Source organism: Taudactylus pleione, unplaced genomic scaffold (assembly GCF_031769625.1).
Source record: "Taudactylus pleione unplaced genomic scaffold, aTauple2 ptg000154l, whole genome shotgun sequence".
In the NCBI taxonomy this organism is placed as follows: Eukaryota; Metazoa; Chordata; class Amphibia; order Anura; family Myobatrachidae; genus Taudactylus; species Taudactylus pleione.
In genome coordinates, this window is record NW_028284556.1 from 34,977,722 (window position 1) to 35,000,931 (window position 23,210).

Below are 23,210 nucleotides of genomic sequence, written 5' to 3' on the forward strand. Positions count from 1 at the left end.
CACATGCATAACACATTGCTATAAATAATAGTCTCTGTAGAGGGTAATTTGTAGTCATCATTGCTGTTTACTTTGGCTTGCTAAGAGGTTTTCTTCATTGCTACAGCAGATAAAATATCAAAGCACCACTGTGCTGGTCTCCTCCTAGGAGATACAGTTTTGCTTTACATACCTCAGTTTTGGTGATACACGCTGGCTACTAAACTAAGAACATTTTTCTAGGAAGAGCTGACTTTTGATTGATAGTTTGAGGAGAGGGAATTCAGGTGGGGTATCTCATAAACACATAAGAGAATGTTTCAACATCTGTTATCCTTAAATAAAGCTGGTGCACATACTAGCCCAAGGTTGTAAACTTGTTTAAGATGTTAGATAATTAACAGTTTAAATAGATATAGAGCAGACAACTTTATCTTTGTCTTTTATCTTATGCTGAGTACACACTTAGGAGCTCATTCAGACCCGCTCGCTAAGGTGCGATCGCTCACTCTGAGCGATTTTCACCTATCTGTGCATGCGTATAATTCACAGTGCGCGTACGCAAGCCATTCGTTGCGATCTGATTTTGGTTGCTCGTAAGCCACTATCAGGTCACTACTTTGAGTGACAGATAGTGCCGTTTGTGGGAGGTAACAGGGGAAGGTGCTTGTGAACGGGGGAGTGGATGTGCAAACGCAGGCGTGTCAGGCCGCCAAAACGCTGTTTAAAGGGCGAGCATAATTGGCAATTTAGCGTCATTGTACACGTCACCTGCATGTATTTCAGCCAGCACTGATCGCAGTGCTTGCGGCAGGCTAAGGCAACCCCAAGGGCTGCAAGCAGCTTCAATGCCTCACGATGGTCCCGATTAATCTTCCATTTCCCGGAGATGAGGTGTGTTGCGAGTGGCAAGGTGGCGTCTTTAGACACTTGCGAGCGCGCTTTGCCGTAGCTCGCTAAAACAGAGTAGGCGTCCATACGCGACGCAGTGCGAGCACTTCATTTACATTTCTGGCCCCTTTTTGCAAGCGAGCGACCACAACTTGCGAGCAGGTCTGAATGAGCTCCTTAGTGAGATATTGCTCATTCTATCAATGCTTCATATGTCGTGAGTGCATCAGTGAGTGTGTACACCTATATGTCTGTGACCGACATATCAGGTCGGCCATGCAGCACTGACGATGCTGTGTGTATAAGCGATCTGCCAACTGCCCATACACTGGCTGCAGAGACCCACTGACACTGACATCTCAACTGGCGGGCAAATTTAAATGCCCTCCCATTTGTGAAGTCAGCCCAGAGACAATGGGGGTGCTTCAAGAAATGTGTGCACAGTCTGTTTTTTTTTGGGCGCCCTAATGGTGGTTTGGGAGCCCTAAACACTTCCTTATATTGGTTTAACCATTTTGCATGGCTAATCGCTGTGCTTTTAGCCGCGTTAAGTACTAATGGCCCTCAAATGGGGAAACAATTGAATTGCTCCATTGGGTGCCTATTTGTATAGACACTCAGTAGGGGGCACTAAAACATTTGAATCATAGCCATAGAGTGTATAGCTTATCACTAGGACGGCGGATCGGTCTGCTGACTGATCCGTCGTCCTACTGTGTACCTACCTTTAGAGTAACTTAAGACAGTCTCTTGTAGAATAGAACAATATCATAGGTTGAGTGATACATTTGCTTGCTACTTTCTTTCAAATAGAATTGAAAATAAGAAACGAACCCATAATGTACAAGAGAAGGCTACTGCAGTGTAGCAACGTGGGGCTAGGGGGGCACGTGCCCCAGGCGCCGGATTTGAGGGGAGCAGAGGTGATCGGAAATGTCATGTGAACAGTGACGTCTTCTCACTCCTACCGCAGCTCCAAGGTGTGTCTATGGCAGCGCTCCCCTCTCTCCTGTCTCCTTCTCACTGACAGCGCACAGGCATGAGAGTCCTAGGCTGCCATAGCAACCACTGTCAGTCCCCCTATCTGACGCCTCCCCCAGGCAGGGACTGCTGATGGCACTCTCGGACGCAGTGGCCTCATGTGAAATGTAGTTTCCGGAGGAAGGCACTTAGGGCCTGATTCCACAACGACCGTACATATGCAGACGCATGCACCCAGCCGCTGTGAGAATATGCTAATGAATGCATATACGCACGGCACTCGCAGCAGAATAAGCAGACGCCCAGCACTACATAATACCACCCACTTCCCTTTACTTGCATCCTCTATACCTGGCAAGACAGCCGAAACATAGGTAACATCGAGAACCATCGGACCCATACGCACAATACTGGTTGATCTGACCCTCCCGCAGACATAGCGAGACTTCCTGTATGCAACTAGACTTCAGGCTGCATCTGTCGCCGCAAGGGCTTAATTATGCACGCCCCTGAAATGCCATTCAAATGCACAGGAACTCCTGCGTTTGCCAGACCACTCCCCCATCACCACTCACAAACGGCACTTCCTATCAATCATTTGTCCCTGGGGTTGCAGACTCCCTGTGTACGCATACTCCATTGCACTGGCCGTTTCGCGCACGTGCACTATGATGAACACGCATGTACAGAGCAAAACCATCGACTGATTGCGTGCGTCTGCATCCGTGCATTCCTTGCTGAATCAGGCCCTGAGTTACTGCTGTGCCGGAGCTGGATGTTTACCTGTTGTGAGGCTGCGCTCAGGTGTGGGACCCAGGAGCGGCAGGCGGTCACCCCCTATGTATATAACTGCAGGCAGAGCCAAATTAAGGGGGATATGGGGCAAGTTCGTGTGTGTGTATGCGTGTGTCATACATGTCTACCGTCCCGGAATTTGCTGGAGGCTCCAGATTTTTTGGGTAACCCCCCACACCCCTGGAAGGGTAGGCATTTCTCCCCACTTCCTAGTGAAGTGGGCAGAATGGGGAGAATTTCCATGGCGTTCGCAGGTCTCAGCGTAGGGGGTGGGGCTTAATGATGCAATTCTTTATGAATTGCATCATTTGGCCCCACCCCCTATTTAAATTTGTGTCAATTGCGGCACTTTACTGTGAGGGGGAGGGGCTTAATGTGCGAATAGTCAGGCCCCACCCCCTGTCGCCACACTCCTGCTCCTCTTACCCGGACTTCTCCCGGGTAGAGAAAAGAAAAATTAGGCAAGTATTGTGTGTGTATATATATATATATATATATATTAGGGATGAGCGGGTTCGCTGCTAAGCGTTCATTGGCTGAGAGAGGTCATCTCCCGTCTCTCAGCCAATGAACGGCTCCCTCCATTGTAGTCAATGGTGGGAGCCGCAAGGTTATTAAAGTTTACCCTGCGGCTCCCACCTTTGACTACAATGGAGGGAGCCGTTCATTGGCTGAGAGACGGGAGATGACCTCTCTCAGCCAATGAACGCTTAGCAGCGGGGTTTCCATGGTGATACCCCGCCGCTAAGCTCTCATTCGGGAAGTACCGTTCTATAGAACGATACTAAGTTCGTGGATCGCGTTTTCGTTTTTTTTTTTTTGCCAAGTCCGGGGATGCCTACTTTGGAACGAAGAGGACAGAACCTCGCATAGGAGATGGTGAGTATGTTTTTTTTCACAGGTCCCCTATGGATACTTTACCGGACAAGTGGACCGATGCTACAGGTTACATAGGTGAGTATGTGTGTGTGTGTGTGTGTATGTATGTTTAATAAACTTATACTGTCACGGTGTGTGTGTCCTGTGTTTTTTTTAAACATTTTTTTTACAGGTGAGCTACAGGTACTAGTGGGCCCTTAATGCCCTGCATGCTGGTACTTGTGGTTCTCCAAGTACCAGCATGCGTGGTAGGCTAGCTGGGACTTGCAGTTCTACTTGTAAAGACAATGTTTGATATTCTTTATTTACACCACACCACACAATCAACCATCGGCTATCAGCCTGGGCCTGGGGTGCCCTGGAGAGGGTGACCCCTTTATTGGGGGGGTCCCCAGCTCTCCAGGGATCCCCGGCCTGGGCTGACTAGCGGTCAGGGCTGATGCTGTGGCTGGGGGGCCCGGTGAAAGGGCTCCCCTGGCTGTGGCATCAGCCCCTCGCTAGAAAAAGTCCAGTGCTGGTTCTGGAACATACAGGGGAACCCTACTAATTTTTTTCCCCTGTATTTCCAGAACCAGGACCGGATCAGAGCCCAGAGCTGGTTGCGCAGAATACGGGGGACCCCTACGTCGTTTGTCCCCCGTATTTTGGCAACCAGCGCTGGTTCTGACTAGCCCGGTGCTGGTTGTGCTTAAGTACAGGGGACCCCTACGTCGTTTGTCCCCTGTATTTAAGCACACCCAGCACTGGGTTACTAATGCCCAGGGCTGGTTGCTCTTTTTTGGGGGGGTGCACGCCATTTTTTTCTTTTTTTACACAGGTTTTTTTTTTTTTTTTTTACCACAGCAGCACAGACGGGTCTCACGGACCTGTCATTGCTCTGTGCCAATCACACAGTTGCATGTAGCACGGATCTCCCAGGTTCGTGCTACATGCAAATGGGCACCATAACGCTGATTGGCTTCCTGTCTGCCACTGCAGTGCCACTCCTAGATGGGCCACGTGTTTGTGCCGCCCACTTGTGTCGCTTAGCATAGTCATCCAGCTACCTCGGTGCAACCTTTTGGCCTAAAAACAATATTGTGAGGTGTGAGGTGTTCAGAATAGAGTGGAAATGAGTGGAAATTAATGTTATTGGGGTTATTAATAGCGTAGGAACAAAAAAAGGCCCATTTTATGTGATTTTAGCGTTTTTTTTTATTTTTTAAGAAAAAATCCAGATCCAAAACACAAAACCCAGAACCCAAAACACGGAAGGGTGGTTTTGGCAAAACCAATCCAGATCCAAAACACGAAGAAAGATCCAGATCCAAAACCAAAACACAAAACACGAAAAGTGGCCAGTGCACACCCCTAATATATATATATATATATACATATAGGTCAGGAGAATGCCTAGTGCGGCCGGAGCACACGGAGGATGATGCCCATTTAGTGATCCGGGCAGCAGCTGCTGAAGGGTGGGTAAGTAATCATTGGAGTCACTATTTATGGTTTGTTAATGTACTTCATATACATTGTTTGTCCTGAGGAAGGGGTGACGCTCCCCGAAACGTCGACCGACTTTATTAATAAACACCCTTGATATGGGGTCACTTGTTTAAGATTGGAGTCTCTGAGTGCCGCCCATTGTCTTTGCTGTCTATATATACATATACAGCAGATAAAATAAGTTTTGAACACATCTCAGTAAATATATTTGTAATGGGGCTATTGTAATGAAATGTTCTCCAAATGTCAGCAACAACCCATGCAATCCACACATGCACAGAAACCAAACCATAGCTGTCCATATTACAAGTCTATAGTTACTGGGGGGGGGGACGACGACAAAAATCCTAGCTTCGGCCCTGGCTACTGCAAACATAAAGCCTATCCAGGGCTGTAACTAGGTAGTGCAACCAGTGCCATGGCGCATGGCAGGGGGCGCTGTTTGGGCCTGTCAATTTTCCTGTTTATGATCATTCTCACTTGTAGCTTTCTCTTCCCTTTATCTCCTGGCCTCCCCTATCTCTTAGCTGGCCCTTCCCCATGAGGCCATGGCCCCTTTTTCAGGTGCACTATCTTATGTCCCTATTTAAAAAATGGGGGGGGGGGCAATGCTCTCTCTGGCACAGAGCACCCAAAAGTCTAGTTACGACATTTGTATCTATCTATCTATCTATCTATCTATCTATCTATCTATCTATCTATCTATCTATCTATCTATCTAAAATACGTGTATGCCTGGTATGTGGTGTCTCTAAATAAAATGATTTTAAAGAGTATCATTCCATTTATGTGGGGCATACTGATTGCCCATGGCCAAAGGTGGTATGACCTCCAAGGTTGGGACACTTGTTAATGTGGAATAGCTGGTAGATTAATGGCATGACCAGCAGTTTGGGGGGGGGGAGGGGGTTATACAGTCCTGACCACTTTGGGGGTGTGGCCTATGGGCCTGATTCAGAGCCGGACGCTATTTGCGCCCGCTCGTTCAGAAAAACGGGTGGCTATTTAAATGAACCATTCGCTCTTTGCGGTCTGTTCACGCCTCTATGTCCGAACGAGCGAACAAAACATGCGAACGTAATTTTGAAAAAAACGCCCCCTGGCCGCTCGCATCATACGTCATGTCCGCTATTTATTAGATTAATCGAGTACATCGAAAGGCGTCTGAACTGCTCGCTATTCTTGTGGTTGGTTTTTCCTACCACAATCATGCGAGCAGTTCTGACTATAAAACAACCAAGTGACGTGGTCAATGACGCTGCGTTGTTAATTATGCACACCCTTAAAACGCCCGTTTTGACCTTTAAGCACGCCTGCGTTCGGATTTCCACTCCCCGTTTTCAAGCACCTTCCCCTGTTACCACCCACAAACGCCTCATTCTGTCACTCAAAATAGCAGGCATTCGCTATTTAGCGAGCACACGATTTTCAGACGCACTGACTGGTTCGCGCATGTGTATTAAAATCCGTACGCATGCGCAGTTGTGCGAACATCGGTAGGAACGAACGAGCGGCCGCTTACGAGCGGCTCTGAATCAGGCCCTATGTTACAACCTCTTTCTTTATTCATTTAGAAAATTGCTAGGTACACTACTGTATGATATCTCCATGCTGCCTTGCCCAGATATACCCTTCCTCATTAAACTGTTTACCAGAGCTCCTCTCAGAGTCTGTGGGAGGGGATGCTGATGCTGAATGATCTGAATGATGCTCTCAGAGTCTGTTGGAGGGGATGCTGAATGATCTGAATGATGCTCTTAGAGTCTGTGGGAGGGTATTCTGAATGATGCTCTCAGAGTCTGTGGGAGGGTATGCTGAATGATCTGAATGGCTCTCAGGGTCTGTGGGAGATGATCCTGAATGATGCTCTCAGAGTCTGTGGCAGAGGATGCTGAATGATGCTCTCAGAGTCTGTGGGAGAGGATGCTGAATGATCTGAATGATGCTCTCAGAATCTGTGGGAGGGGATGCCGAATGATCTGAATGATGCTGTCAGAGTCTGTGGGAGGGGATGCTGAATGATGTTCTCAGAGTCTGTGGGAGGGGATGCTGAATGATCTGAATGTTGCTCCCAGAGTCCGTGGGAGGGGATGCTGAATGATCTGAATGATGTTCTCAGAATCTGTGGGAGGGGATGCTGAATGATCTGAATGATGCTCCCAGAGTCTGTGGGAGGGGATGCTGAATGATCTGAATGATGCTCTCAGACTCTGTGGGAGCGGATGCTGAATGATCTGAATGATGCTTTCAAAGTCTGTGGGAGGGGATGCTGAATGATCTGAATGATGCTCTCAGAGTCTGTGGGAGGTAATGCTGAATGATCTGAATGATGTTCTCAGAGTCTGTGGGAGGGGATGCTGAATGATCTGAATGAATCTCCCAGAGTCTGTGGGAGGGGATGCTGAAGGATGCTTTCAGAGTCTGTGGGAGGGGATGCTGAAAGATTTGAATGATGCTCTCAGAGTCTGTGGGAGGGGATGCTGAATGATCTGAATGATGCTCTCAGAGTCTGTGGGAGGGGATGCTGAATGATCTGAATGATGCTCTCAGAGTCTGTAGGAGGGGATGCTGAATGATCTGAATGATGCTCTCAGAGTCTGTGGGAGGGGAGGCTGAGTGATCTGAATGATGCTCTCAGAGTCTGTGGGAGGGGATACTGAATGATCTGAATGATGCTCTCAGAGTCTGTGGGAGGGGATTCTGAATGATGCTCTCAGAGTCTGTGGGAGGGGATGCTGAATGATCTGAATGATGCTCTCAGAGTCTGTGGGAGGGGATGCTGAGTGATCTGAATGATGCTCTCAGAGTCTGTGGGAGGGGATACTGAATGATCTGAATGATGCTCCCAGAGTCCGTGGGAGGGGATGCTGAATGATCTGAATGATGTTCTCAGAATCTGTGGGAGGGGATGCTGAATGATCTGAATGATGCTCCCAGAGTCTGTGGGAGGGGATACTGAATGATCTGAATGATGCTCTCAGAGTCTGTGGGAGGGGATGCTGAATGATCCTACCTGTGTGCATGCCATGTTTATCAACCGGCAGCAATTAATTAGTTTATCTATTTAATGAATTTCTGTATGCCAGGTCCATAGATAAAAAAATCCTATATTTAGTTGAAACACCTCAAGTAAATAACAAAAAATCAGTAAACCCCTGTAATATTTCTGTATTCTAAACAACAATTATTTGGTACTCATTACCATATTCTCTTTGTCCAAATGATTTGGTTGCAGTGCTGTTTGTTCATGGTGTCTGTTCTGTGAGTGTGGTAGATGTAGACTGGGGATATTCAACATGCGCCCTTCCATCTGCTGTGGAAGTACACTTCCCAGCATGCCCTGCCACAGTTTTAGCATGCCCTAATAGCTAAACTGTAGCAGGGCATGGGATGTGTACAGTAGTAATACAGCAGCTGGAGTGTGATGTAGACGGTTATATGGTGACAATAAAATCGTTGTGTAAAAAATAACACGAAAGTGATCATTTTATTATTCCAAAAATAAGCATTAAATAGTATTTTATAGGTACACTAAAATCTTATACATGTAATGATTATTTATTCATTTTTATTTCCAAAAGAAGTTGGAATAGAAAGCTGTAGTAATATTGTAATAAGGCCAGACAGGACTTGGTCGCACTTTGCCGTCTTATGAAGTGAGACTGGCATCATGCCTTTGCCCTCACTTCTGTATCCTCTTGCCAGGCTGTTCATACACTGACCATATTCTGTGATCAAAGTAAGTGCTATATGCAATATCTTGTTTTCCTAGACTTCAAGAACTCTGTGAGATATTAAATGACCTGGCAGAGGGTATGTAAAGTAAAATATTAGTACTTAACAAACAGTTAATATCATGCCAATAAATAAGTGAAGAAGTTAAGAGAATTATTTCCCAGGTATAAACAATTATAGAGCAGAATTATATACTGCATGTAAATAATTATACAGTAGAAAATTCAGATATACCCCTTTCATGTACAAGATCTGGGAATTGCTGGATCTATCAACCTAGCAAATTCCCGGGTCTTAGCCAAAACCTGGAAAAGAGCAGGTCCTGGGGCAACCTATTGCTACAGTATAATGCACAGCCCCTGACCGCCCGCGGCCGCTTTTCCACTGGCACCTCTCAAATGCCCACCTTGCCCCTCCTGTTCTGACGCCTATGCAAAGTAACAACCAATCAGCTCCTCACTGTCTTTTTGCAAACACAGCCTATAAAATTACAGAATCTGATTGATTAGTAGTACTTAATCTCTCTCCAAGCTTTGATAAATATCCCCCTAAGCTCATACCCACAGAGACCAGTTTAGTGCAAGCCTGGCCAACCTGTGGCTCTCGAGCTGTTGTGAAACTACAAGTTCCAGCATGCCTTACAACCGTTTTAGCATTCCCTAATAGCAAAACTGTAGCAGGGCATGCTGGGACTTGTAGTTTCACAACAGCTGGAGACCTACAGGTTCGCCAGGCCTGGTTTAGTGCATTGCACTAGCATTGTTACTCATATTTGGGAGCATTGCAACAATGTTACATTTTTCTGACTGGTACCTGTTCATGTTACTTGGGTTTACCGGAAAAGAACTCTATTACGTATCTTTGACAACTTCCAAAGGCTGCCTGAATTTACTCAATGTGAGTAAATTTAACCCCATCTCAAACACTTTTGCGTTACCTGATAAAATATTTTTTTAAGGGCTTAGCAAAGAAGGTACAAATATATTGTATCCATGGATCTATCCGTCCCAGGTAATTACATTTCATATTTATACTGGCATGTCTAGAGTTGTGTTTTGCTGTAAATTTATGCAAAAAACGAAAATAGATAAAACTTATCTTCCATAATGCTTTTAATCTGATTGTGGTTCCTACTATTTACAGTATTGTGGTATACAGCAAATGTCTGTGCTGAATAGCTTGTGGAATTTGGAAAGAAATACATCTAATTTGAACATTTAATATATTATATTAAACACAACAGTGAATTGTTCAAATTGTTAACATATTTCTACAAATAAGAAAATATTTGTAATTGTTCTGTATGGAGTTGTGGACACAAATTATATTTTTGGTGGTTCAAGTTGTCTGGAAAGTTGAACAGACAAGAAATACAGTACTGTCTGGGACATTAGGAGAAGTGGAAACACAGCTGCTGCATTGCTGCAGGTGACAAAGCAAAGCTCTCCAATCCTTCACTTACCTCAATGGCACACTGTGGCTTGTAGATTATTTCAAGGGCATGCTTCCATCAATCCAACAATGGTGACGGTGTGTGCCCTTTTTGTTTGTGTGCCTAGTATACATTTATGGAAAATATAATGTCTCTGTTTATAATTTGTCTGAAATTAAGGGTGTTGAAATCACACAACCGAATGCCGCATGATTCTAAACATGGCAGGACTTTGGCACCATGGTCAGCGCCGTAGAAGGGCGTCCTGTCCAGGCTCCGCACCCTAAACCCATTAAGTAATAATGTCATGCCTAGAGGGGTGGGACCACCGGTTCTAGGATGTGGAGAACTGCCCGGAGCATTCTAATAATTCTCCTGCCGGCTCTGCAGTAGCGCTAGTGGCTGCAGGGTGCTATACCAGGCACCCTGCAAGCCACATGCAGGAGCCGTGAGGCAGCAACGGTGCCACCTCCCGGGCCCTGAAACCTGTGCGATGGCACTGTTCATGCACCCCTGGTTATAATCATTACTGTCATTTTCATTTGATTAAACTGCTGAATAATGAAGCATTTATTTTAATATAAGCTGCAATGAACATTCACCTTTTTTGATTCCTACAGCAGATAATCCCTTTGTGTCTGAGGAGAAAGGTCCATGTTACCGTCTTGTCAGTACTGGAAAGCAGTGCATGCACCCTCTGTCTGTCCAGCTCAGCAAACAGCTCTGCTGTTGTAGTGTGGGCAAAGCCTGGGGGCCCCACTGTGAAAAGTGTCCCATACTTGGAACAGGTGAGTACATCTAAGACTGGCCATTTGGTTATAGAGAATACAGCTTGTGATTATTAGCTGTGCCTTCCAATTCCTAACTAATATGTGTTTTGCAGAGTATAATCACAATTATAGTTCTATATTGTAGAGCCCAGTAAGTTATTAATCCTAATATTGTGGATGAGAAATAAAGTAGTTCTGTTTTATTATCATTAGAGGTTTGATAATATAGTAGATAATATAGTAGTATCATTGTGATGAATATAGTTTTAATTACAGTAAGTTCCCTTAATTGATTTACAGTAAACTCTGAAAGAACTGTTCATTTCCTCTGGCAGTCAGAACTCAAGTGTCACTGGCATTGGAGGACCTTAATGACCACTTAAGGGGAGATAAAGTGGAGTGAGATAATGTACCAACCAATCAGCATCTAATCATCCTTTTTTCAAACAGAGCCTGTACAATGGCAGTTAGTAGTTGATTGGTTGTTACTTTATGTCTCTCCAAGGTTTGACACATCTCCCCCTTACTTGTTATGGCCAGAGCTGCTGCAGGGCTTTAGTTATCTAACATCACAATACTGGGCTCCACATCTTTGAACCAATGATGAAGTAGCTTATAAATATACCTCATACCTCATTCACAAATAAAGATTGTGAAAAGCAGTTAAAATGCATTCCACTTAGCCCATGCTATAGTTTTTCCAAGCACTTTTCAATGATTAAGCTTTTACCAGTACAATCTTTGATAAGCAATGCAGATAGTTGTAACATACTCAAATCTAGTGTCGTAATATGTTACAATCAGTAATCCTACTGATACAGAGATATGTTTTGCCTAAAGACAGAAAAAGTGAACAACCAGTATAAAAAGGACTCAGATTATGCTGCAGATTTTTATGGATACTAAATTTGAAATAAATTAGATACGGGAGAAGTATTAATCATTATTATTTATGGTATTTACTTACATAGGCAGCAGTCATCACTATCATCTGCATTTGTACAGACTCTCTGCTGGGTGCAGTAGATACAGTATACACACTGCATACACATGACTCAGGGGTCCATTCATCATCGATAAATGGCCAGTTACATATGCGCATAATTAAGGTAACAGGCCATTCATCATCAGGGGGTCCTGATATTCAGCAAACTCTGATAACTTAACGTTTTTGGAGTTTGCCTGCGAGAACAAACGCTAGCTTTAGGTGGCGCTTGTTGTTGGAGCCCCGCTCCCTCCAATGCCCGCCTCCTCACTGCTTGCCCAGTGGATTTGCGCTTGCGTGACCTTAAGTCACACATGGGCAGAAGCCGGTGACGGGACAGGTAAGTAACGCTACTACAGAAGTAGCAGTGTTACTGATCGCAAAGACAGCTGCTTTACGGAGAAGTTGTCCCCCACCGGAGCAATGCGGAATTACTCCGGTGATAAGTATCCCCTGCGGCAAGGTGGATACTTCATCACCCCGATGATGAATTGACCCTCAGAGTCCTGAGAAGCACAAGCCCAAGGAGCTGGTTCTCTTCCGTACATGTGCCCAATTGCCACCCAGAAGCACCCATGTCACCTACATCAAGAAACAGCAGCAATCCATCCTACTGCCCTGTGCATACACGGAGATACTTATACATGCTGCATACACAGGTGCTGTCTGCAAAACAATCCCTCCACCCATCCGCATTTGGAGCTATTTGCAACTCTTAATCAGACCCAAAGTGTGATGTGTGGTATATACTTCTAAGCATTTTGTATGGGTGTGTGCACAGTCAGTGTCAGTACATATTACTGCTGTGTCACACATAATTAGGCAAAATAATGATTACTGTACACTTGTAGAATCACATTATACATTCACAAAGTAAAATGTGCATCATATTTTCATAATAGATTTAACTTAATATAAACTAAATATCTGAACTTACTTAACATAATAAAGGATGTCAAGCTTAATAAGCTATGCTGATCCATGGAAGAACATTATAATTTCCACTTCATATAGTTACCTCTGATTATGTTACAGTGAGATGATTTAGTTTCCTGTCCTATGATCTAAGTAAAAGTTAAACTGTCTGAAAGGTTAAAAACTTGAATATTCGATTACTAAAAGGCAATTATGTTGTCAGATTTAGAAGTGCACAGTGGAACATTAGATCGGATGTGCAGAACACTTAGCCTGGTATAATTTACTTAGAGGAGAAATGTAGGATTTTAATGTGATATTCACCTGTTTATCCATTAACCACTTGTCGTCTCAGCACCACCAGTACTGTGCATGAAATAATTGTAATTCTTCACAGATGAGAGTAAAATAATTAGAACATTACATTATCATTTCAAACGTTCTACATGTCGGCTTGCAGAGCTTGATTACTTGCACATAGGTATTGCAATACAACGCACATAATCAGTTCTGAAATGCCTTTTCATGCATTAATAAAGAAAACCTGCCCAGAGAGATGCACATAACAGAATAGCAGCGTAACATGAAAGAATGTGAATGCACCTGCTGCAGTAACCTGTATGTGTATTATCTCACAGGGATCATCACACTATACTAGTTCTGCATCTCCGTGCACCACAAGTACAAACTACAAAGCAGGAATCCTTCCATAGCCTTCATGTCTAAGAGACATTATTTACAACGTTAGTCATCGTTAGAGCCCAGCCAATTAGGGCCTACCTTTGCACCTATAGTTCTATTAGGTTCATGTCAGTTCGTTTGGATTCAGTACTCCCTACTGTCCTGATTAGACCCCCTCTGTCAGAACTTTGTGTCTGATCCTTAAATATGAATCAAGAAAATAAGATGCCTGTCTTTATTTAAAATATCATACTTGTGGAGTACAGACCCAATACTTGCTGCAGAACAGATATGTCTTAATGCAGGCCACGCACATCTAGGATGATTGTAAAAATGGCACCCCATTGAATATAGTGATTTAGGAGCCTATTCTCTATTACTAATGGCATGTTACACATGCAGAAACACTAGTTGGGCAACATCACTTCTTAATAGAACTCCCATCTTAGTAAATTTACCCCCGGGTCTCTCACTGTGTCACTCTCACAGTAAAGACAAGATGGCCCCGCACATGCTCAGTAGTAACTTTGATGGCCATCTTGGAACAGGGAATGAAGCCTCCGTGCAGGAACAAAATGGAGTCTGCGCAGTAGCACACTCCCTTATCAACTGTTTTAAGTAACAGGCCCATTCATTATTCGTAGAGATGTGCGCCGACCCTCCTGTTTTGGTTTTGGATCTGGATCCCCCCCTGGATTGGTTTTGCCAAAACCTCACCTCCGTGTTTTGTTTTCGTGTTTTGGATCTGGATTTTTTTCTTAAGAAATCATAAAAACAGCTAAAATCACAGCTAAAATCACATAAAATGGGCCTGTTTTTGTTCCTACAGTATATTTAACCTCAATAACATTTATTTCCAGTAATTTCCAATCAATTTTGACCACGTCACAATATTATTTGCTTCATCTAGTAAAAGCCAAAAGGTTGCATCCAGCTAGCTGGCTGACTAAGCTAAGTGACACAGTAGGCGGCACTAACATGTGGCAGTTCAGCTTCTAATTTCCAACATGGATACATTGTGTTATACAGTGTGGGTTGGATACACCAGTAGTGCACTTACTGTGACAGCAGTGTCGGCAGAGCGGGGTTGCTGACGGTGTCCTCAGTACATGGAATGGCAGTGCTGCGGTGCTGCCAGTGTCCTCAGTGAAGGGTACCGGTGATGTCGGCAGTGCGGGTGTGCCAGCGGTGTCTTTAGTGCAGTTTTGCTGGCTGTGTCGGCAGTGCGGGGGTCCCAGCGGTGTCTTCAGTGCAGGTTTGCTGACTATGTCGGCAGTGCAGGGGTGTTCTCAACGCAGGGTGCCGGCGTTGTCGGCAGTGCGGGGATGCCAGCGGTGTCCTCAGTGCAGGTTTGCTGACTGTCGGCAGTGCAGGGGTCTTCTCAATGCAGGGTGCCTGCGGTGTCAGCAGAGCAGGGGGTGCCAGTGGTGTCCTCAGTGCATGTGTGCTGATAGTGTCGGCAGTGCAGGGGTGCTGGTGGTGTCCTCAGTGTGGGAGTGTCGGCAGTGTTGGGGTTGCTGACGGTGGCCTCAGTACAGGGGTGCCGGCAGCGGTGGTGTCGGCAGCAGGAGATGTTGCTAGTGGGGGTTCCGGCTGTGTCGGCAGCGGGGGGTGCCGGCGGTGTCAGTCGGCGGGGGATGGAGGGCGCCATCTTCTTTTTCTTCTGCATTTTCAATTAGCTTAACGCTGATTGGCTGAGACAGACAGACGGCTCTCTCAGCCAATCAGCGTTAAGCCCGCTCAATACAAAACCTCGCGACCGCGGGGTCGCGAGGTTTTGCCTCAGGTAAGGGATCCGGGGCAGGCAGGGAGATCCGAGCTGTGCTCGGATCACCCCGGATCCTTCGAAGTTCAGGTGGGTTTGGATCTCTGAGATCTGAACCCGCTCATCTCTAATTATTAGGGTCTTTGATTATGCCACCTAATATTCAGCAAACTCTGAAAACAGAAAGTTTTTGGAGTTTGCTTGCGAAACAAACTCCATCTTCAGATGGTGATTAGAAACCAGCGCTAAATGGTGTTGTTAATATTGGACAGTTGAATCAGAGCTCAGAAACGGATGAAAAAAATTAATTAAAACACATTTATTACATATCATCTGAATCTTATATAAATAAAACAATGATGATCTGTTTGTCAAAATCAATATGGTGCTGCCAATTGAATATTAGTGTAGGATTTCCGCTGCTAGGGGGACACATATATCCATGGTTTTGTATTAGATAGACACTAGCTGTGTGAACCAAGAAGTACTAGGATTGGCACAGCAAATATTTACCAAGTGAAATGTTCTTGTGTCACAGTCCTGTTAGCGAGGATCGCAGATGGGTAGACTGGTTGTGGTGAGTGGTGAGAAGCACAAACCCTGTATACAGTGATAGGAAAAAAGGAAGTAATAGCTGCAATGCAACTAATACAGAGTGAGCAAAGCTCTGTTTGCCAAATAGGTATTGCAGGGTCACTTACTCACACATGTAATATATAGTCACTACGTGCGCTTGGAAAGGGAGAGAGTAGAAGGTACCTGGGTGCTCACGCATTTAGCCGGCATCAGATGGAAAAAATCGGCCATGTGGAGAGCCTGCTGTGTGCTGCTGATAAGGATCCCGCCTGTACACAGTGGGATTCACGGGTCTGAGACGCGCGTTTCACTGCTGCTTCTTCAGTCAGATCGACTTGTTGTAATAGTTCTCTCAGCTTTCTATACTTTTTTCTGTTTTTCATTTGTTGATACCCCCTATCCATGACCCACACCGCATGGGTTCACTTTGGCGGGTATGGACTTTTTAATGTATTTTTAATGTATATTTAATAAAGGTTAATTATTAATTTAACGTACATATTTTGTACTAGAGTGCCCCCAAAAAGAGAGTTTTCTCTTTTTTCTCCCCAAACTACGTTTATATACCTATACACTCAAGGGGAGCACCTCCACGCCTGATATTTATGATAGCCGCATTAGGGTTCAACTATGATAACTGTGGGCTGACCTACTCCAATATTCTTTAATATCATTCTTCAATCCTGTGCTCAAATTATATTCCTCCATTCCCCCTTCCCTGGTTTATGCATTTGCATATCAGCAAGGGCGAAATTGCAAAGCTTTCTGTGTGCATCTTTGCAATTCCATCCAAAGCTGACTCACCCCCACTGCTACTTCGGTAGCAGTGTTATTGGTCATGAGGGTACAGCTGCTGACCCTGCATCGGAGCAATACTGAATTGCTCCGGTAATTATACACCGCCTTCCGGCCCTGATGATGAATAGGCCTCTTATAGCGCTGCATGCTGCCTTTTCTGTTATCGGGGGTGATTTCCCATTGCACATGCTTCCAAGAATCACTGTGCATGCGTCCTGATGGTTACCATCACAGATGGAAATTGCTCCATGCAGTTATGATGGGCGATTCTGGGTGGTAATTAGGTGGGCGGGTAGCTAACAGTCAGAGGCGTGTCTGTATCAGTGATTTCGTCTACTGACATGGGGTCTGATTCAAAGCTGAACGCTCTGACCAGAGCGCTCGCTCTGAATCAGGGCCCTCCTCCATGAAAATGGAGCGGCCTCCTGGCCGCTCGTATAGCTGTGGGTGACCACCCACAGCATATGCGAGTGGCCAAAAAGATGGTCGCGATGGTCTTGACCATCGCAACCATCGGACTTGCGACGGAGACCCTGCGGTAGGGTCTCCCTGCCACAAGCCCTGGAGTGATTTTGGCTCTATCAGAGCCAAAATCACTCCCACTGACATCACTAGTGATGTCAGTGGGGCCGGCTTCAGACGGTAGGCGTTCCCATGGGAACGCCTCCGTCTGGCAGGCACGCCCACCAAAGGGGGCGTGCTGTCAATCAACATCGACAGCACGCCCCCTTTGGTGCGGGACCCGGAGCGATGGAAAGCCCGTCGCTCCCCGGGTCTCGCGCATGCGCACGACGGAGCTCCCTCCGTCATGCGCATGCGCATTGGGGAGCGGGTCTGAATGACCCCCATAGTTCCACTGACACCAGCAGCTATGGTCTATCAGACTTTCTGCGCCTGCCATAGACTAAAGTCTCAACTGCTACTGCACCTACATTCACCTCTGAATCACTAGGACATTTGTGGAGTGCAGTTTGTCTTTGTCTAGTATAAATGCTCCCTGAAAGCAATGTTTTTCTTCTCACTAATGAGTTAAAACAAATCTCCTTCTCTCTGTACATTTCATCACGCTATGAATGGTTTAAGAAACATTGCCAATGTCTTGTTTATACTGCAGAAATGTTTTTCTAAAGTTTATAAGAACATGTATCATAAAGTCAAATAAAAATTCATAATTGTTGCAAATTACTGTAATTCATCAAAAACATTTTAGTTACTGTAATTAGACTATGCAAAATATCATATTGTTTTGTTAGGTTAGTGACTGTAAAATTTCCACTTGGATTGGAAGCAAAACTAAGACATCGACTAGTTCTTTATGTGATGCCTTTATTGGCTAACTGAGAAAGCAAAATAAGCTACACACACTAATATAGGGAGTAAACAGGGAAGAAATTGTGTCCTGTTCAAAGACTAAACTTTTATTTGTAAACATTGAAATCTAGACCTACTGTATTTAGAAAATTCATCTTGCATTAATATCTATCTAGACTTGACCTTGGTCTTAAAATACCATATTCTGACATACAGAAAATGTTAATTAATTTGTAAAATGTCATTTAAACAATACAAATTCTTTCAGTGGCATCACTATGTGTGGTGACACCTGGTGTGGCATGTTGAAGACTTCCTGCGTGCTGGATGGGGTGTGGCCTTGTGCCCGTAAAGCCACCCACTATGTTTATGATGTTTTGGGGGCATGATCGTGAGTCATGCTGGGGGCTTAGCTAGCGATACGGGAACTGCTGGGCAGCCCCATGCCTCTCCCTGCACGCATGCATGCGTACCTCTATCTCAAGGAGTTCTAAGAGATAAAAATACGTTGGCACGAAAACCATATATTGTTCATGTACAAAGGAGCACTGTCTGTGTCTCCTGTAGCATAAAACAGAGTAGCACATTGCACAGGATGTAGCCTGGAACCCGACGGTCTAAATGCCGACCGCCGGCTTCCAGACTGCTTTATCCCGACTAGGGACGAATGACAGGTGTCTAAATATAGACGTCTGTCATTTTCCCAACGTCTGGAGACCGGCGCCAGGCATCCCGATCAAGCGGATGCCGGGCACCGCAGCGGATAGCCACGGGGGCGGAGGGTTAGGTGTAGGGCTCCCGGGGGGGACTTAGGGTTAGGCACCCCCCCGGGAGGTTAGGGTTAGGCTAGGGGGACGGAGGATTATGGTTAGGCATCCCCGGGGGGTCTTAGGGTTAGGCACCCCCCGGGGGGACTTAGGGTTAGGCACCCCCGGGGGGACTTAGGGTCAGGCCCCCCCCCCGGGGGACTTATGGATAGGCAGTAGGGAAGGGGTGGTTAGGTTTAGGCACGGGGGGGAGGTTAGGGTTAGGCACCCCTAAGGGGGTGTTAGGGTTAGGGGGGTTAGGTAAGGTTAGACAATACTTACCTTTAGGACGATCGGGATTTCCTCCTTTGTCGGGCAGCCACTGTTGGGAATTGTCGGGTAATACATATCACACCCTGCGCGTGTACATGTATAGCCTTGGGGTTAGAATCACATATACAGGCCTTCATGTAACTACTTTGCAAGCTACCTAGCAACAGCGCCCATCCAACACTCCCAACAGTTGTAAAGTAACTGTTTCTTACTGTTAGTTGCTTTTCTAAGACATTTAGGGGGAGATTTATCAATGCTTGGAGAGAAATAAAGTTCTAACCGAACAGCTCTGTCATTTTACAGACTGTGGGGTCTATTTACTAAGCCTTGGATTGGTAACAACCAATCAGCTCCTAACTGTTATTTTTCAAACATAGCCTGTGACATGGCAGTTAGGAGCTGATTGGTTGGGACTTTATCTCCGTTCACTTTATCTCCATCCAAGGCTTAGTAAATAGACCCCTCTGTTTGAAAAATGACAGATAGGAGCTGATTAGTTGACATTTTATCTCTCTCCACTTTATCTTTCTCCAAGCTTTGCTAAATCTCCCACTTAAGGGGAGCTTTATCATGCCTGTAAAATGGTAGTAAGAAGCTGAGTGGTTGGTACTTTATCTCTCTCCACTTTGTCTCTTTTTAAGGCTTGATACATTTCCTCTTTAGTCTATTATCACATAGGCTCCAAGAGATCTAAAAACTGAGAAGACTCAATATTCTCTGTTATTTTACTTTTAAATCAAAGGTTTTTCTACATAGTCACTTACCATGCTTATCAATTCCTGCAAAACAAAACAATACAGAAGGGAAAGACAGTTCAAACATAGGGGTCCATTCATCATCACATCATTTCTACAAAAACAGGTGATAATCAACATTTTTACCTACTTTTGTAGAAATGAAGAATCAGGGCTATTCATTACAAAGGTAATGCAGGAGATATCTCCTGCTTACCTTTCAGCCCCTACTCTGTCCCGCTGCCCCCATACACTCAAGTAACCTGTCCACTGTATCTGCTAGCACACTATCGGTGACAGGTTACTGGTTTCTATATTATGGATGTGTCTGGTAGCTGGGGCTAGCACTGAGTCTAAGGTTCTGTTTCCAGTTCTGTGTATCAGTGTGTAGGTTCCGAGCCTGCATCTGTAGTCCTGAGTTTCTCATTCCCGCTCTGAGTTACCATTGGCCATACCTCTCTGAGTTCCCAGTAGTGGGTTCCAGCTTCAAGTTTCTGGACTCAGGTTCATGGTTGAGATCTCCATGATCAGTTCCAGATTATTATTGTTGCAGTGCTATACTCTGGTCCAGTTCCTAATCTTTAGATTCCTTCTCTCTTTCCCATGCTACTCTGGTTCTGGTACTTCATAGATGAGCAGAGGTCTTATCAGAGCTTCAGCTAGACCCAAGGGTCCAGATACAGATCAACAAAAACAGATATATGTGACACTGCATAGCAAAAGACTGCCCATGCTGATCCCTGTGCACCTCCAAAAGCACCAACAATGAGCACATGAGCATTAGGTCTCCACCATAGTGAAGTTGAAGAAGATGACCTGGTCAAATTAATTACTTTTTCTTTTACATCATGTGGACAGCTAGATGCGTGTATGTTATTTACCTGGGGTAGAGATGACATCAGGATGCACTATGGGAAGAAGACAAACCAGTGGAGGCAGTGTGATGCTCTGGGCAATGTTCTGCTGTGGATCCTTGGGTATTGGCATTCAAGTGGATGTTACTTTGACATGTACCACCTATCTAAACATTGTAACAGACCAAGTACACCCCTTCATGGCAACAGCATTCCATGATGGCAGAAGGTCTCTTTCAGCAGTATAATGCGCCCTGCTACATTGCAAAATCTATTCAGGAAAGGTTTGAGGAGCATGACAAAGAGTTCAAGGTGTTGACTTGGCCTCCAAAATCCCCAGATCTCAATCCAACTGAGCATTTGTGGGATGTGATGAAAACCAAATCTGAGCAACTCACAGACTTAAAGGATCTGCTGTTAACGTCTTTGTGCCAGATACCACAGGACACGGTCAGAGATCATCATGTGGAGTCCATGCCTCGATGGGTTAAAACTGTTTTGGTTGCAACAAGGGGACCTATACAGTATTAGACAGGTGGATTGAATGTTATGGCTGATTTTTGTAAATTCCTGAAAACTATAATATCTGTACCAATGAGTGAATAGCAACCGGAAACGACAGGAAATTAGAAGCAAAAACAGAGGGCTATGATGGGGTCGTAGAAGCAATCTTATAATTTAATTTAGTTGTACCAGCTAACCTTTAGAGATAGAAAGGGCACACATATATTTGTATCACCTGTAAAGGCTTAATAATACAATTGGGAGGAAGTGATTTAGTCTGTTTAATCTGTGGCATTTCAGCCAGGGTCGGTCTTGTATGTTAATTCTTATATGATATATTATCTGCTTGGCATTTATTTGGCTTGAATTAATATTTTATAATAAAGTTTACTTAATAAGTAAGGATATTATTTCAGGTTCTGTACATAGCTAACTATTACTAACTAGTCATATATGATGTATGAAGTGTCCTTGGAAGTTACAGTATATTTCAATGTTTAGAAATAAGCTCATGTAGGGCATTGGACTAGATACTTACCATTATGAAGTCCTTTACCAGCTGCAATGCTCAGTCATTTCCTGCCAAATATTTGGCTATATAATAAATAAGTGTCTAAGGGTCGTCTGCTATATCACTCTGGCTTTAACACTGCTGGCTAAGGAACTGCAGGGATTCTGTTTTCAATAAAATAATGTTGACTTGCTTTTTTTCTGTACACTTTTTACCAGATGAAATTTATCACTGTAGTTTTTTAGGGGAGAGTGACATGTTTAGAACTTTTGTTGGCTTGTATTTAGTATTGGAAGATTGAGATGTGTTTACTTCAGCTATACATTTAGCTTGATATGAAATATAAATGTTGTTTCCTATGTTTGTCAGAATCAGAGTCACGCAGACTACCATGAGACATTACGTGATATTTATGTTCACATAGCTTGTGCTTGATGAACCAATTGTACATTTTACTTGTGTCGCTTGTGAAAAATTGTTGCTTTTCAGGGATGTGCTGTACATTTTAGCAAATAGCCGCACGTGTTGCTGCTTTTCAGGGATGTGCTGTACATTTTAGCAAATAGCCGCACGTGTTGCTGCTTTTCAGGGATGTGCTGTACATTTTAGCAAATAGCCGCACGTGTTGCTGCTTTTCAGGGATGTGCTGTACATTTTAGCAAATAGCCGCACGTGTTGCTGCTTTTCAGGCACAGTTTCACTGCCCAGATGTCTTCAATTCCAGTTTTTGGAACAAATGCTGTAAAGAGACTTCACAGAAGATCTAATAGCTGACTCTGCGATTGAATTCAAGGTTACCAGCAATTGTTTTTCGGTTTCAAATGCTTAACAGATACACACATCTATCCATCAATAAATAATAATAAGTAATGAAAGAAGTGTCCTCAATAGTTTTCTACAATGAATACAGTATGTAGCGGTTTATGGCATTACTCCATGCTATGATCATGGGTACTACCACAAGTCAGATCTAGCTAAGTCATTGTGCGTTCTCATACACCTATAAGTATATTGCATAGGGACTGTGAGTATAGTGATTGGTGTTTTTGTGTAGTTCATTGCAGCAGTTTACAAAGGAGCACCGGTCCAATCATTGTATAATAAAGATTATTACATCCAGCCACATAAAGTTTGAGTTATTAGATGTTCTTTCTCTTTATTCTTATGAAAGCTGCTTTCAAGGAAATATGTCCTGGTGGAATGGGCTATACAGTCCCAGTACTTCGGAAGCTATCTCCTCCTAGGACCTACACTGTGCAACCACCAATCAGAACAACACTGCAGCCGCTGATAACAAAAGAAGAACCCATTGAAGCCCTATCAGTATCACAAAGAAATGATCCAGGTATGAATGGAAGTGATGGGATTTGGACAAATGTAGGATTACTTCTTAGTCTGGTAATGCTGTTTTATCGTAGTATTCAGTAGTTATTTAACATTTTAATAAAATGCGTGTGGAATTATAATCTCCCTTTGTGATATATAGAATGTATAGATACTATATACTATATGTAAACATTTCTTTCTTCCCTTTTAAATTCCAAGAA

General features: G+C 44.3%; 1 protein-coding gene across 6 annotated transcripts in view; it reads left to right on the plus strand.

Annotated features, from left to right (window-relative positions):
- The window catches only part of LTBP1 (latent transforming growth factor beta binding protein 1), a 514,666-nt gene that overhangs the window by 380,676 nt on the left and 110,780 nt on the right, over positions 1–23,210 (plus strand). For all 6 annotated transcript variants that reach the window (XM_088474432.1, XM_088474435.1, XM_088474434.1 and 3 more), the window contains 2 exons: positions 10,801–10,968; positions 22,835–23,008. In XM_088474432.1, coding sequence (XP_088330558.1) covers positions 10,801–10,968; positions 22,835–23,008 — 342 coding nt within the window. The remainder of the gene's footprint in view (positions 1–10,800; positions 10,969–22,834; positions 23,009–23,210) is intronic.